At 42.8% G+C, this 12,845-nt stretch overlaps 1 protein-coding gene across 4 annotated transcripts in view; it reads left to right on the top strand.

The window, feature by feature from the left end:
- zeb2b (zinc finger E-box binding homeobox 2b) overlaps positions 1–12,845 on the top strand; it is a 104,265-nt gene that overhangs the window by 75,313 nt on the left and 16,107 nt on the right. For 2 of the 4 annotated variants that reach the window (XM_042513400.2, XM_042513398.2), the window contains exons 3-4: positions 2,335–2,586; positions 9,658–9,726. In XM_042513400.2, the coding sequence (XP_042369334.1) occupies positions 2,335–2,586; positions 9,658–9,726 (321 nt within the window). Of the gene's footprint in view, positions 1–2,331; positions 2,587–9,657; positions 9,727–12,845 lie in introns of all 4 variants that reach the window. The other 2 variants (XM_042513399.2, XM_042513397.2) reach the window with 1 other exon arrangement.

Here is a 12,845-nt window from a genome sequence, read left to right as displayed (position 1 = left end):
TACTGTAGACAGTTTGACGCCCCCCCTCCACCTTCTAGTGTTTGAATTTGTTCAGAAAGTTGAGAAGACGTCACTGGAGATAAGAAAAAAAGCAGCAGGAGACAGAAATAAAAATGAAAGCGCCACTTTGAAGGCCTAAATCATGCCTCGGAAAGTTCGTCCACAATGCCGCATTCCCTACGTGGGGGGATTGAAGTCAGAACGGTGTGCGTTGCCGCGGTGGATGTGTTGCTAAACAAAAAGAAGCTCCCTCCCTCCTTTTATTGGGGAAGAATGGGCCCTTTAAAACCTGTCCAGCCTTAGATAATTTCATTCAGCCGGCCCCTGCTCCGCCGTCATTGAATCTGCATCCAGAGATCAGGTTCACAGCGACGGGTTGATAGCTTCCCAAGCCTCTTGGCCTTTTGTTCTACCGGCCCCGGCGCGGACGCCCCCCCTCCTCTGGAAGTTGGGGGGGACACAGAGCTGATGGGACGCGGCTGAGAAAAGTTGAAAACCTCAGGAGAGGTGCATTCCCAAATATTTTTGAAGGGGTGTCGAGTCGAGAGACGAATCAATCAAGTTAAATCGGTACAAACTTTCCCAATAAAGGCACAATATCAATTGGCGGACCACCCAAGAATTCCTAACGTCTCCCTCCACTCGTGGGTCTCCAGCCCGCGTTGCCTTTTTTGTCATCTCCAAGGAGCATTACTGAGTCTGAACTTGCCTAAACCCTTGTGATCACACCTCTTGAAAAGGTTTTGTTTCTTCCGTCGATTGGTATTCGAGGCAGGTCACCGCACTCCCACCCTCCTCCTCCTCCTCCTCCTCCTCCTCCATCCCCCTCCTGCCTGCCTGCCATCCTCCCCCCTCTGCCTCCCCTCCCACGTTTGAAAGCCCTGTTTTCATTTTAATTTGCACCTGTTGTGCAGTTGTTCGCTGAAGGCAAGTGCGGACCAGTCAATCGTACGGAGACGTGTTAGGAGGAGATGTGGGGAGGCTTATCTTTTGATATGTATAATGTCTTCAGAAATGTCATGCATGGACTTCATCTGGTTGGTGATTCTGGGAAAAGTTCAAGAGGCAGGGACACTGCGAGGCCTCGGCAGGCACATAAACCGCCGCGATTAAGCTCGATTACACTATTTATTCACAAAAAAATCATCTCAAAGCTATCAGTGAAGACTTATGAGTTTGCTGCAGCTTTTTTTTATTACCCAGGAACATAAATTCAACCAAAAAAAAAGCCTCCACCTCTTCGCTTTGGTGGCTCAAAGTCTGGGTCCTCCCATGATTGGCTCTCGCCACAGAACATTCTTGCACAAGCTGCCAATGAGGTGTGTCCCCATGTGATGCCATGCTTCTGGCTCGCCTCACGCTCCATCTGCACTCCTCCCAATAAGTCTTCTGACGACCTCCGCTGCCACGATTTACGCCGCGGCGAGCATGCGCCGAGAACCTGCCGACGCTGGTGACTAATTTGCACGCGAGCCACCTTTGATTGAGTTCACAGGGCCGTATTTACAGGCCGTCTATTTTAAGAAAAGCAGGCATATGTCTGGAGTGTTGTGGAAGCAGGCATGCCCTGCTGATGCTGCTGTGGAGTTTTAAGTGTGTGTGTGTGTGTGTGTGTGTGTGTGTGTGTGTGTGTGTGTGTGTGTGTGTGTGTGTGTGTGTGGTATGCATGTACCTTGAGTGTGTGCCTCCAGGCCCTGTCGTATATTTTCATATGTTAGGAAACATTTATATTTATGTTCACGGTTCAGCAGCGATGCAAATGTGAAGACATCCGAGGGGTACATGTGATGAATAATCTAAATGACTATAGGTTAAGCCTTTTGTATGTGTAGCGACGACATTTGTAATATTGTATGTGCTATGCGGAGCATCTCAAACGTGACGGGTATGCTCCGGAGCAGAGCCCGTCCTGAAAGGTGCAGCTCGTTGGTATCCGAGGCATGCGAGCAGGACTGAAAATTAGTGGCTATTTTGGCTCGCATCTCCTCGACAGCTGTCTGCCCACCGCTGCGGTTCAGTCACAGATTCCAGTCGCGGATGCTGTAATTGGGGTGTAACCCACAAAAAAAAAAGAAGCGCCTACGCCTTGGACCGAGCAGTGATGTGGGGTGACCTTTTTAATCTGGGAATAAACCTCAATTTCCAAATTTTCAGATTCCTCTGTCATTTGTGTTTGGAGTTTAATCACTCAGCTGACACTCATATGGAAGTTCCAAAAACGCCTACTTTCCCTCATCTATCACTTTATAATTTTGAAAAATGTGACCAAGACGTTCTTCAGGACATCCCCAAACTCTCCTGTGTTGACCTTTCTTTCTTTGTTTTCTGTCACAGCTCTGAACTACGAGAATGTGGTGGAGACGGGCTCAGAGACGGAGGAGGAGGACAAGCTCCCGGTGTCCGAGGAAGACCCCCTGATCAACGGCACCGGCAGCCCGGCCAGCCTCACCAACCCGGAGGCCTCGCCGCGCACCGAGAGCCACGGCCTGCTGACCAAGGAGGAGGAGGACGACGAGATGCGGGACAGCGGCGTGGAGCACATCTGGCCGGACAACGACATGCTGAGCGCCTCGGTCGATGGTACTGGTGAGTGTCTTTTAATTTGTTTGGTTGCAGTTGCAGTTTTGTTGACCCGCTGAGGTTCCTATTCAGTCAGATAATCCGAAAGCAAAAATCGCTCATTTAAGGGCTCACTGATGAAGTTAAAGGGATAGTTCAGGGTTCGGGGTTAAGTATGGTTACATGAGGTTCTCTGCAGTCAGTATATTACATACAGTACATGTCAGTCAGTACATCTCCAAACTGGAGAAGCAGGCTGGAGTCTGATGAGCTATCGCTGTGCATGGGGTCCACCAAAAAACATATTTTAGCTACTTAAAACAGTCCCAACTAAAAAAACATACATCAGTCTGCATGTACGCTATACTGGGAGTATTTTCATCACTTTAACTTAATATCAGATAGTGATTTTTAATGGGAAAACGAGGCTGTTATATCGCTTTCTTTAGAGCCAGACTCCATTGACAAAAATATTAATTTTAGCTCGCTGGACACATGAGCTGCTGGTTGACTGCTTCTTCAATCAGACAGCTTGTTTGTGTTATCGTGTGACTTCTGCATTTAAAAGGGTTAGTTCTGATTCACCCACGTCACACAATAATACAAATAAACTACGTGATCGAAGCAGCAGTAGACCAGCAGCTGTTGTGTTCAGTGAGCTAAAATTACTGTTTTTCTCAATGGAGTTTGGTGGCCTTGACAAGCACAAAAATGCGGACCTGAAGCCAGCTTGTCAATGTCATTAAAGGCTGTCTGACAGAGAGCTACAGCAGTGAAAACACTCCTAATATTACATACAGTAAACTGATATTGATTTTTTTGTGTTAAGTTACCATAAAATTGCAAAAAAAATATATATTTTTAGTGATAAAGTGTCTAAAATGACCTAATTTTCCAATATTTCTCACAAATCTGACACACAAAAAAACACGTCCAGCTTTTGTTCTGTCTCCTCCACCAGATGTGTGGGGTTCAGGTGAGCCGTCAATCACGAAAGCTACCACTAAGCTGACTTTCTGATACTTTTCTAACGAATGTGTGCACATCCTGCCACCCGTGGTATCGTCTTACGCCGTAAACCCCACCCATCTGGTGCCCGAGTAGATTTAAACAAACCCGGCGGAGCGTTCGGCAAACACTGCTTGAGCCAGGTCTGACGGTGAAGCCCCAGCGATGCTCCCTCAGCAGACAGACATGATAAACAGTTTCTCTGTGAGCGACAGAGACCATTTGGTTCACGCTTAGAGAAAAGTCCCGCTCTGAGCCAAACAACAAAAAATATTTACAGTAATGTATAACCTCGGAGAGAAAAAGGGGAAAAAAAGCTTGTGAGCTGCAGAAAATGAAAAGCACCATGAGATGAGAATGTGGTCGATGTGATTCAATGTTTCAGATTGTGCAGGGGATGCAAGACATGATGCGAGGCTACTTTTACTCAAACTGTATCACTGCTGATGGAATTTCGACAATCTTAAACATTGACAGACGCCTCGTTACAAGCTGCTCAATCCCTGACAGGTGATACCTTTCCCAAACTTGACTGACTTATCGCCTTTTGTTGAGCAACTCCGATTGCAAGGGGCCCCGGTCACGGATGCTTGAAAGATAAATACTTTTAATTAGGGGGCAGGGTATAATCATTAAAGGAAGCCAGACTGCTGCAAAAAGTCATTAACAATCTTAAATGAAATTTTTATTTTTATGATAGCCATTTACATGTATAATAAGAGTCAATGATTCTTGGAAGCATGTGACAGGAACAGAGTACGGCGAGAAGTCATGTAAGACAGCCAATTTAAATGAGCTGGGCTTCGCTATTCATTTCTGCTAATGAACTAGCTGTGCACGGTGCTGAAAAAACGGAGGAACATTCAGCAGTCTTAAATTTTAATATGGGGGAAAATTGCACATTTATTAGGGATGAAAAAAACTTAGCGGGTATCAACATTTGCTTCTCCTAAATAACTCCTCGAGGAAGGGGGGGGGGTGACACTTTGGTAAATAAATCAAGATAAAGGATAAACAAGCTGTCGTTGCATACGGTAATTGTTTATTTGATAAAGACCCGCGGTGCCATAATGTCTGTAATTCAACTATGTTGCAATTCCCAGATAATATGCTTCTCGTGTGATAAAGTGTCTGACATATTTCGGAGAGCAAGTCAAGTTCATTAGAGCGTTTGGGAGTCTCTTTCCCAATCTTGCGGGTGCTGTGTTTCCCAGCCTGTTTTTTTTTTCCTCCTCGGTGCCTAAGTGTCTACAGTGATACCTCAGCACATAACTTAGCCCTGAGATAAGTTAGCGCCCCCCCTTCTTCTCCTCGGACTGATTTGGTCGTCACTCCCCTATCAAGAGTTTTTAACACAGGTCTTGAAGTGCGATCTGTGGAAGGTTGAGGTGAAAAGCCACAAATGTTTGGTCAAACGTCACCCAAAAACATAAAAAAAACACTCATTTTGAATTGTCTTTAGCAGCCCGGATGATTTTCTGCATGTAAGAGAGAAATTGAGAAAAAAAGTTTATCACGGAGCCTCTTCTGATTCCAGGGCACAATCAGAGTCTTGTGTCTGGCGTTGTCCTTGACATTCCTTCATCCCACAGCGAGGCTGGACGCGATGTGCTGGAAAGCATGACATCATTATCACTGACAGACATTTTCAAATAAATCACCTGCCTTCGCCCTTTTTACGCTCCTCTCTGCGGCGTCAGGAGGATTTCTGACTTGCAGCCATTACACGCTGTAGAAATCTTTTTTTTCTCCCTGTTTTTGCTCCATCCTCAAGATTATTTGAAAAGTTGTGTTGTGTGACATTTTTTTTTTTTTTTTGCCTTCTGTTTTTGATAAAACAGTGGCTCTTGTTTTCTTTGCACGTTTATCAAGTTTGGGAGTTATTAATTTGTGGTTTAAACACCTAGTGCATCCAGGAGTTTACCACATTTTTCAATAAGTGCACTGTTTCAGATGCTTTTCTGCACTGCCAAGAACGACAGAAAAAACGCTGTATTCTTTGGCTGCAGCATGCTCAAATTTGAAGGGATGGACGCTGAATATGTGTTATTGACAACTTGTAAAAAATATCAGAGATGGCATCAAAAATCTGCTTTAATCAGATCTGGCTCAAACTGTGATTCTGAAGCCATTGTGTGCACATGAGACAGGATAAATGAGGCCAGCGCACAAAGGCGGGACTTTAAAGCGACTGCGGTGACTGGCCATAAAAATAGGAATGTTTTCAAAATAAACAGCATCAGAGCTGCTATGAAAATAGGTGGAATTACGGTCTGGCAGAGGTATTCTGGACTCCTCCTGAGTCAAACCTCAACATCGCTCCTCAAGGAGGTGTGTACCTTACTGCCTCACGTCCTCTGTGATTTAATACTGACAAAACACGCTTTTCCAGCGTTTAGCGGACAGTCTCAGGCAGAATGCTTTCCACCAACAGAAATAGGCGCATATTTGTGGCGTAGAAGAAATCGAATCCTTTTTCCACTTTTGGTTGTGACATTTTTTTTATATGTTGTGAAAACTGCACATACACAGAGGGACACAGCTCGGATTAGGGCAAGGTTAGAGGTAAAAACGCAGTATTCTATAGAAGTTGTGCTTACTGTTAAAAAGTTCCTAAAAGAACCGATTTCATGTCAAATTTCCTCCAAGACAGGGTTTATATGCTTAAAACGCTAATTTAAAACCAGCATCAAATAGTTCATGGTTATAAAAAATAATAATAAAATAAAATAGAATAAATAATGGAATTAAAAAGTAAAAACAAAAAAAAGATTTAATATAGGTAATGGCGAAACAGTGGGTAAAAGCGGAAAGAATAAAATCATAATAAATATAATAAAAAATTAGTAGTTTTTCATTAAAAAGGAGCACACCAGCGAGCAGAGAAACAGGTAGGGCTGACGGCCTCGCCGGTCCCCTCCGTGGTTGGATAAAATGTGGTCGACCGTTTATGACTGTATGTAAAAAAAAAAAAAAATTAATAGAATTAAATGTTTTTGAAAGGTTATAGAAGATTAAATAGTAGGAAAATGAAAATGTAAATAAGTAAATAAATAAGGTAAAGATAAAATTTTAAAAGGTTGCTCCGAGGGCACACGTTAAAAAGTTATTCAGTTGTTAAAATCTCCTTTTTGTCCTTAAAAAGTCATAAACTAATTGGCTGCCGGTGGGTAGGAATAAGAAAACATCACATGCGCTGGCTATGAGAGGCGTAAGGACGTGGGTAAAAGCGGTCAGATTATGTGCTAAAAACAAAGGAATCAAAAATGTATAAATGATAATCAAAGGGATAAAAGAATGAATTTTAAAAAATGATAATAAGTAAATGAATAAATAAGGGGTTCCTCTGGGCTTCCTGCGTCATTCGGGTCAGAGTTTGGGGTCATGTCTTGTAAAATGCTGCAAAGAGGCTCTGCAGCTGCAACATTCTTACTATAGACGGGCCCAGAAGTCACCACAATGACACTTTGTCCCATTTGAATGCAGCCCAGGACTGGCACGGCTTTCCGCATGTATGTGTGCCACAGGCCGGAGCAGCGAGGTGTACGTGGTATTAGCCTACCTCCTACTGGAAGCAGGCGTACCTCCCTTCAGACCACAGATAACAAAAGTTTTGCAAGGTAAACAGGGGAGAGTGGAGGGCCAGTAAATCCCACTGGTCATCCCCTTGCGTCAGACCAAAAGTATGCAGCCAAATTTGATTACCCAAAGCAAACACGATGCCTACGAGGACGCAAATGTGAGGGAGTTTTGAGCGTGAAACAGGGGGAGGTTTTTCATACTGATATCTGATACTTGTGGGTATATTTTAATCTGTGGCGGAGGAGTTTTTTCGTATCTGTTTTGTTTTGTCATAGCTTAATTTATGTTGTTTAAAACCCATTCATTTTCTCATACTGCAACTGTGGTTTGCTGTTTGGCAGACGTGCAATCAAACTTAGAGGGAAAAAAAAGAAGAAGAAAAAATCTTAGCAAGGGGAAAGTTAAACTAGAACATACCCCTGCAGAAGAGTCTGTCATTATTCTGTTTGACATTGACAGGGGTATTTATCATTTCACCGCAGAGGCCAAATCTTTAATTTCGAGCAAAACCCGGAGTTGCGAGCCTTCGAAAGCATTCCGCAACTATTAAACCCATTGTTTTTTCGACTAAAAATAAAAAGGTGTTTTGCTTCTGGCTTTTGTGTAGCAGGATAACATTATTATAAACAATACACCCACCACCTTTCCTGTAATATCGCAGCCAGGTTTCTGCTCATCCTGGTTTAATAGCTGAGGGAGAGTCAGATACATCAGATCCTGCTGTGGACTGCAAAAAAAAAGAAAACATTCACAATGCAACACTTGTAACGTCCTTGCAGAAGCAGAGCAGGAACAGATGTAAGGCACACAATGCCGTTCTTCTTTTTTTTAAACACAAAGCCCCCGTGTTCTGGGAAGCACCTTGATTTAATTTTTACCGACGAGGCAGGAAGGAGGGACCGGGGACTTCTTAAGCTGATTGTCCAGGAGTCGGTGTCCTCCTGTCGACCGTGGACGGATGGATTTGTCAGAAGAGGGTTAGTTTATGAGCCTGTCATGCACCGTTTATTTACCGCCACCTCACCTGTGCCAGGACAATATCTGCCCGTCTGCACAGACTGGGCGCCATTATCCTGATTGGCAGTAAGAACCTGGTCTGTTAAAACCTCCTGGAGGGTTCGTCAGTCAAATACTTCTCCAGGGCGAGGTTTTTCCACGAGGTCGATACAGTATAACCTGATTGGTTGATGTAAATCTCAGTGATTTTAATAGATCAGAAACTTAAATGTCCAAAGTGAAACCGCTCAGATTTATCCAAAATCGATTATTTGGTTTTACCCTCCTGAGACCTTTTCTTGGTTATAGTGTATTTGATGTAGACGTCACAGCAGCGTGGGAAACATATATGCACAAGAACCAGATGCCCATATGCTAATTTGCAACACCTGTCCACAGGATGTTTTTGCAACAAATATTAAAAAATAAAAGAAAATGCATTCACAAGCACAAAAAACATCATTAGATACACACACAAAATTAAACACATAGATCCACAAACAAACACATATTTGGTATGCTTCTTTTTAAAATAATAAATCAGCAAGTTTCAGTGATAAAATGTGATTAGGTTTTATCTTTTGTCCACTTTTGTGTCGAAATCGGCTACAGACTGACTTGACATATTGTTCATTGTATGGTTCGATATAGTGTAGTTTTGCTACAACTTGACGGTCTTAAATGTGTCCACAAGCAAGGACAACAGGTCTAAGACAAGCAGAATTAAGTATAAGGTGCAGGAAACCCTAAATGTAATGTACCCGTGAGGGGACGCAGGGTCACAGGAGGTTAAAGGCGTCAGTCTGGGGCCAGTTGTTGTCATTTTTATTGGGCTTCAGTCTAACATACTTAACCAGAGAGCATTAATTCTTTGTCTCCACCCACCTGAGGTTTTCCCCGACCAATGAGGTTATTTCTGCCCCTGAGAAATGTTTGTGCAGCTACAACTCTTAATTTGTGGTTGAGGCTATTCTTTTTAGATGGTAGCGAGGCTCTAACTCTGCTAGGGGTTGTGGCAAATCAAAAAAACGTGTGCGCTCACAATGCTCCCAGCAGCTTTGGAGAAAAGCATCCTCCAAATGACATATGATAAAAAAATTAATATAAAAAACAAGCGTGATCCTGCATGCAGAGGATTGCAGCGGCGTCACAGCCAGGGAGTAATAAGCTCAGCCTGCGTGTTGGCTGGAGCTCTATGATTGCTCAGGTGGATGTGCGGCGTGTTGTATTTAATCGCTCTGTTTGGCGATTGAAGCTTCCTTCGCCTCCCCCACCGCTTGTTGTCATGTTAAAGGTAAATAAGTCACTGTCTGGCCCAGATGATAGCATTCATTAAGCATGCTGAACAAAGCCGCGGCGCGCTGCGATGCACAGCGGTGCCTTTATTGCTTTCTCCATACCTTTCTCTTAAAGGCCTCATTGTCAGCGTTTGTTGGTTTGCATGGTGCACCGAGGTACTCACCCCTCCCTCTCTTCCCCCCCTTTTTTTCTCTGCTTTCTGTTTCTGTGCAGATGAAATAAAAGATGATTTTGACACCCTGGGGCCTGACGCCACTTTGCAAGCAGTTGGAAACGGTACAGGTGAGTTCACAAAAGATGTGTTTCTTGGAGTTGCATGTACTTTCTGTCCCTGTGCCATGATTTAAAACAGCCTGTCCCAATCTTGTTGGCTTCTGACCCTTAAAAACTTGCAACATCTCGTCACCAGTTGCTCAAGTCTCGCTTTCCAGAACTTTTTAAGGATTGCAAGCACAGATGAAAGCTGCATGGATATAAAAGTGTATTATATGTCATAATAAGTTGGACTATTTTCGGTCAAAGTGGACATTTCGAAACAGGACGCCAGAAACATTAAAAACATGGTGACTCCCTACCTTCAAAGCAGTCTGGCACTCCAACTACGTAATAAATATTTAAATGCTTTGCGTCCAAATTGTGAGCTAAGAGAGCCTCGGTGTGTATTTGTGTCCCATTGCCACTCCTGGTGGAACCGAACCCTACCCGCCATTTTTCATTAAGCCACCTAAGCTGATTTGCAGCCACACACCCCTCCCTTCCATGATATCATCCTGGCCACCCTGACAATTGGCCCCGGACACTGTTCTGGTAAACCAAAGTCACCCCACAGAACGCCACGCAGCCCTGCCTCAAAACCCTCACTTCAGCTTTAATTACTTTCTGCTCGTCGCGGTGTTTTCTTCTTCTTACTCTTTTTTTTCTCTCGCTGTCCTCTCTCTGTTCTGAAAATTCAAGCAAATGTTTTCCATTTTGACTGCTTAAAGGAGTTTTGGAAACAATACTGTGGCACTGCTGTGGAAGCTCCCCGCCACTAGATCACATGTGATTTCATTTAAAGACATGAGCAGTTTGATCACGTCCCGGTGCCAAAGCGCACTTTGATCCAGGTGATTTCCGCCTCTACTGGAGGAAAAGTTGGTTGTTTCTCCTTAAAGAAACATTTTACATTTCAATTTTTCATCCAGAATGACTGAAAAAAAGCCAATGTGCAGAATAAGTGCCCATATTGGAAGGTTACACTGACAGAAATATAAATACCCTTCAATATCCAGTAAAATGTCCTTTAAACCTCCAATAAAAACATAACAACATTTTTTACATAATTTGTTACATTTCTACCATTAAATGACACAAAAAGGCACAAATCTGTGCATTAAAATCCCCAGATTGCAGGAAATTAAGTTTTTGATGCTCAGAGATTTCATGCAAAAGGACCCCCCCGTTATTATGTGTACCCCCTGATAAAAATAAAAGCAGAGCACTTTTATTTTGACAAATTTCAGACATTTCTACCATAAGATAATACAGAAAGGCACAAACTGGTGCATAAAAATCACCAGAATGAAAAAAATTAAGTTTTCAGTGCTCAAAAATGTTCTTGCGGAAGATCGCCCTTGTCAATATGTGTTCCCCTCCAAAAAAAAAATAAGCAGAGGAGTCTTATTTTGACAGAAATGTTGACATTTCTGCCATAAAATGATACAGAAAAGCCCAAATCAGAACATAAATATGGACAGACTGCAGGAAAAAAAGTGTTTGATGCTCAAAACTTATCTTGCAGAGGATCCCCCTTGTCAATATGTGTGCCCCCTAATAAAAATGTAAACAGAAAACTTTTATTTGACAAAATTTATGATATGTCTACTATAAAATGATGTAGAAAAGGCACAAATGTGAATAAAAATCACCAGACAGCATTAATTTAATGCTTTAATTAAGTATTTGCTGCAGAACGCAGAAAATTCTGCTCTTGATACTCAAAAATGTTTTTGTGGAGGAACCCCCATTTTCAATATATGTGCCCCCCAATAAAAACAAAAGCAGAAAACTTTTATATTGACAAAATTTACAACAAATCTGCCATAAAATCTAACAGAAAAGGCACATACCGGGGGAAAAAATAACAGGAATGCAGGAAATTAAGTGTTTGATGCTGAAAAATGTTCTTTGCAGAGGAACCCACCCTTCACTATGTGTGCCCCCCAACGCTTAGACAGAACCTACACCCTTGAAAACATAAAATAAATATTCATTAATGTGAGGGTTTTTAGGTGTAGCTCTAGAAACAAATTGCACTGAGCTTCACCCGGTCAATCATCAGTCAGTCTTAAAAACACAATCATCACAACATTCAGTCTCTCACAATTAGCTTAGCGCTCTTCAGATGCCACAAAGAATCACCTAATGAGAACGGCGAGCATTATGCGATCACGGCTATCAAAAGTGATCCATTGGCACCGATGACATTTGGGTGCCATTTTTGACAACCAAATATCTGCTACCTTGACCTTTCGCAAATTGGACCGCAAAGTCATCACGGCCGAACAAATCGCTCTTTAAACCTCACCTTGGCTCTCAGTCTAAAAGCCTAATTAACAGGGGATGAAGTCTGATGAGACGTCACTCGGTTTTTCGGGTAGCCAAACAGCCTCCAGAATTTCTTCAGGTTGTAAACAGTGTGTGAATGTGTGTGTGTGTGTGTGTGTGTGTGTGTGTGTGTGTGTGTGTGTGTGTGTGTGTGTGTGTGTGTGTGTGTGTGTGTGTGTGTGTGTGTGTGTTTTGAAAGTCGGCCATCCCCTTGACTAATGAAGGCTGCTGATTTCTTTTAGCTCCGGTTTGTTTTTGGAGGCAGCTATCTCCACACTGCAGCTTAAGAGTTTCCCTGAAGAGAAGGGACTGGGAAATAATTTGAGAAAACGCATTGTGTGGCCTCAGCACTTTGGCTGGCTTAAGATACATTTTGCTCAGCTATGGCAAAGCATGTCTCGTTCTTCTTTTTTTTTTCTCCTCTCCTTTTTTTGCGCTGGTTTGTGGTTTGGCCCCAGTAATCTGTTCAACACAGAATCAACAAAAGCCACAGTCTCTTGATTGACCTTATATGTGAAAGTCGATACAAAGAAACGTGGCTCTGTTGCTGATTAGGCTTGTGTATGTACGTTTGATATGTGTGTGTTTCCTTTTTTTTTTTTTAAATTTTACAGTCCCAAAATCTGATTTTATGTCATGAGTAAATTGGGTCAGTGAAGTTTCTTTTACACGTCGCTCCTCAGCAGCTCATGGTAGCGTGTTTATCTCCGACTTTTGGCCGGATTAAGTTACAATTCTTATTTTAGCCACCATGGCGTGACAAGCAAACCCAGTAATTTAGATGTATTCTCCCCAAAGCACTGCTGTAATGTTTT

The sequence above is a fragment of the Plectropomus leopardus genome, chromosome 24 (assembly GCF_026936395.1).
Source record: "Plectropomus leopardus strain MGB_pleo_1.0 chromosome 24, ASM2693639v1, whole genome shotgun sequence".
In the NCBI taxonomy this organism is placed as follows: domain Eukaryota; kingdom Metazoa; phylum Chordata; class Actinopteri; order Perciformes; family Serranidae; genus Plectropomus; species Plectropomus leopardus.
The sequence above is the reverse complement of the archived record's forward strand: the minus strand, read 5'-3'. Positions and strand labels throughout refer to the sequence as shown.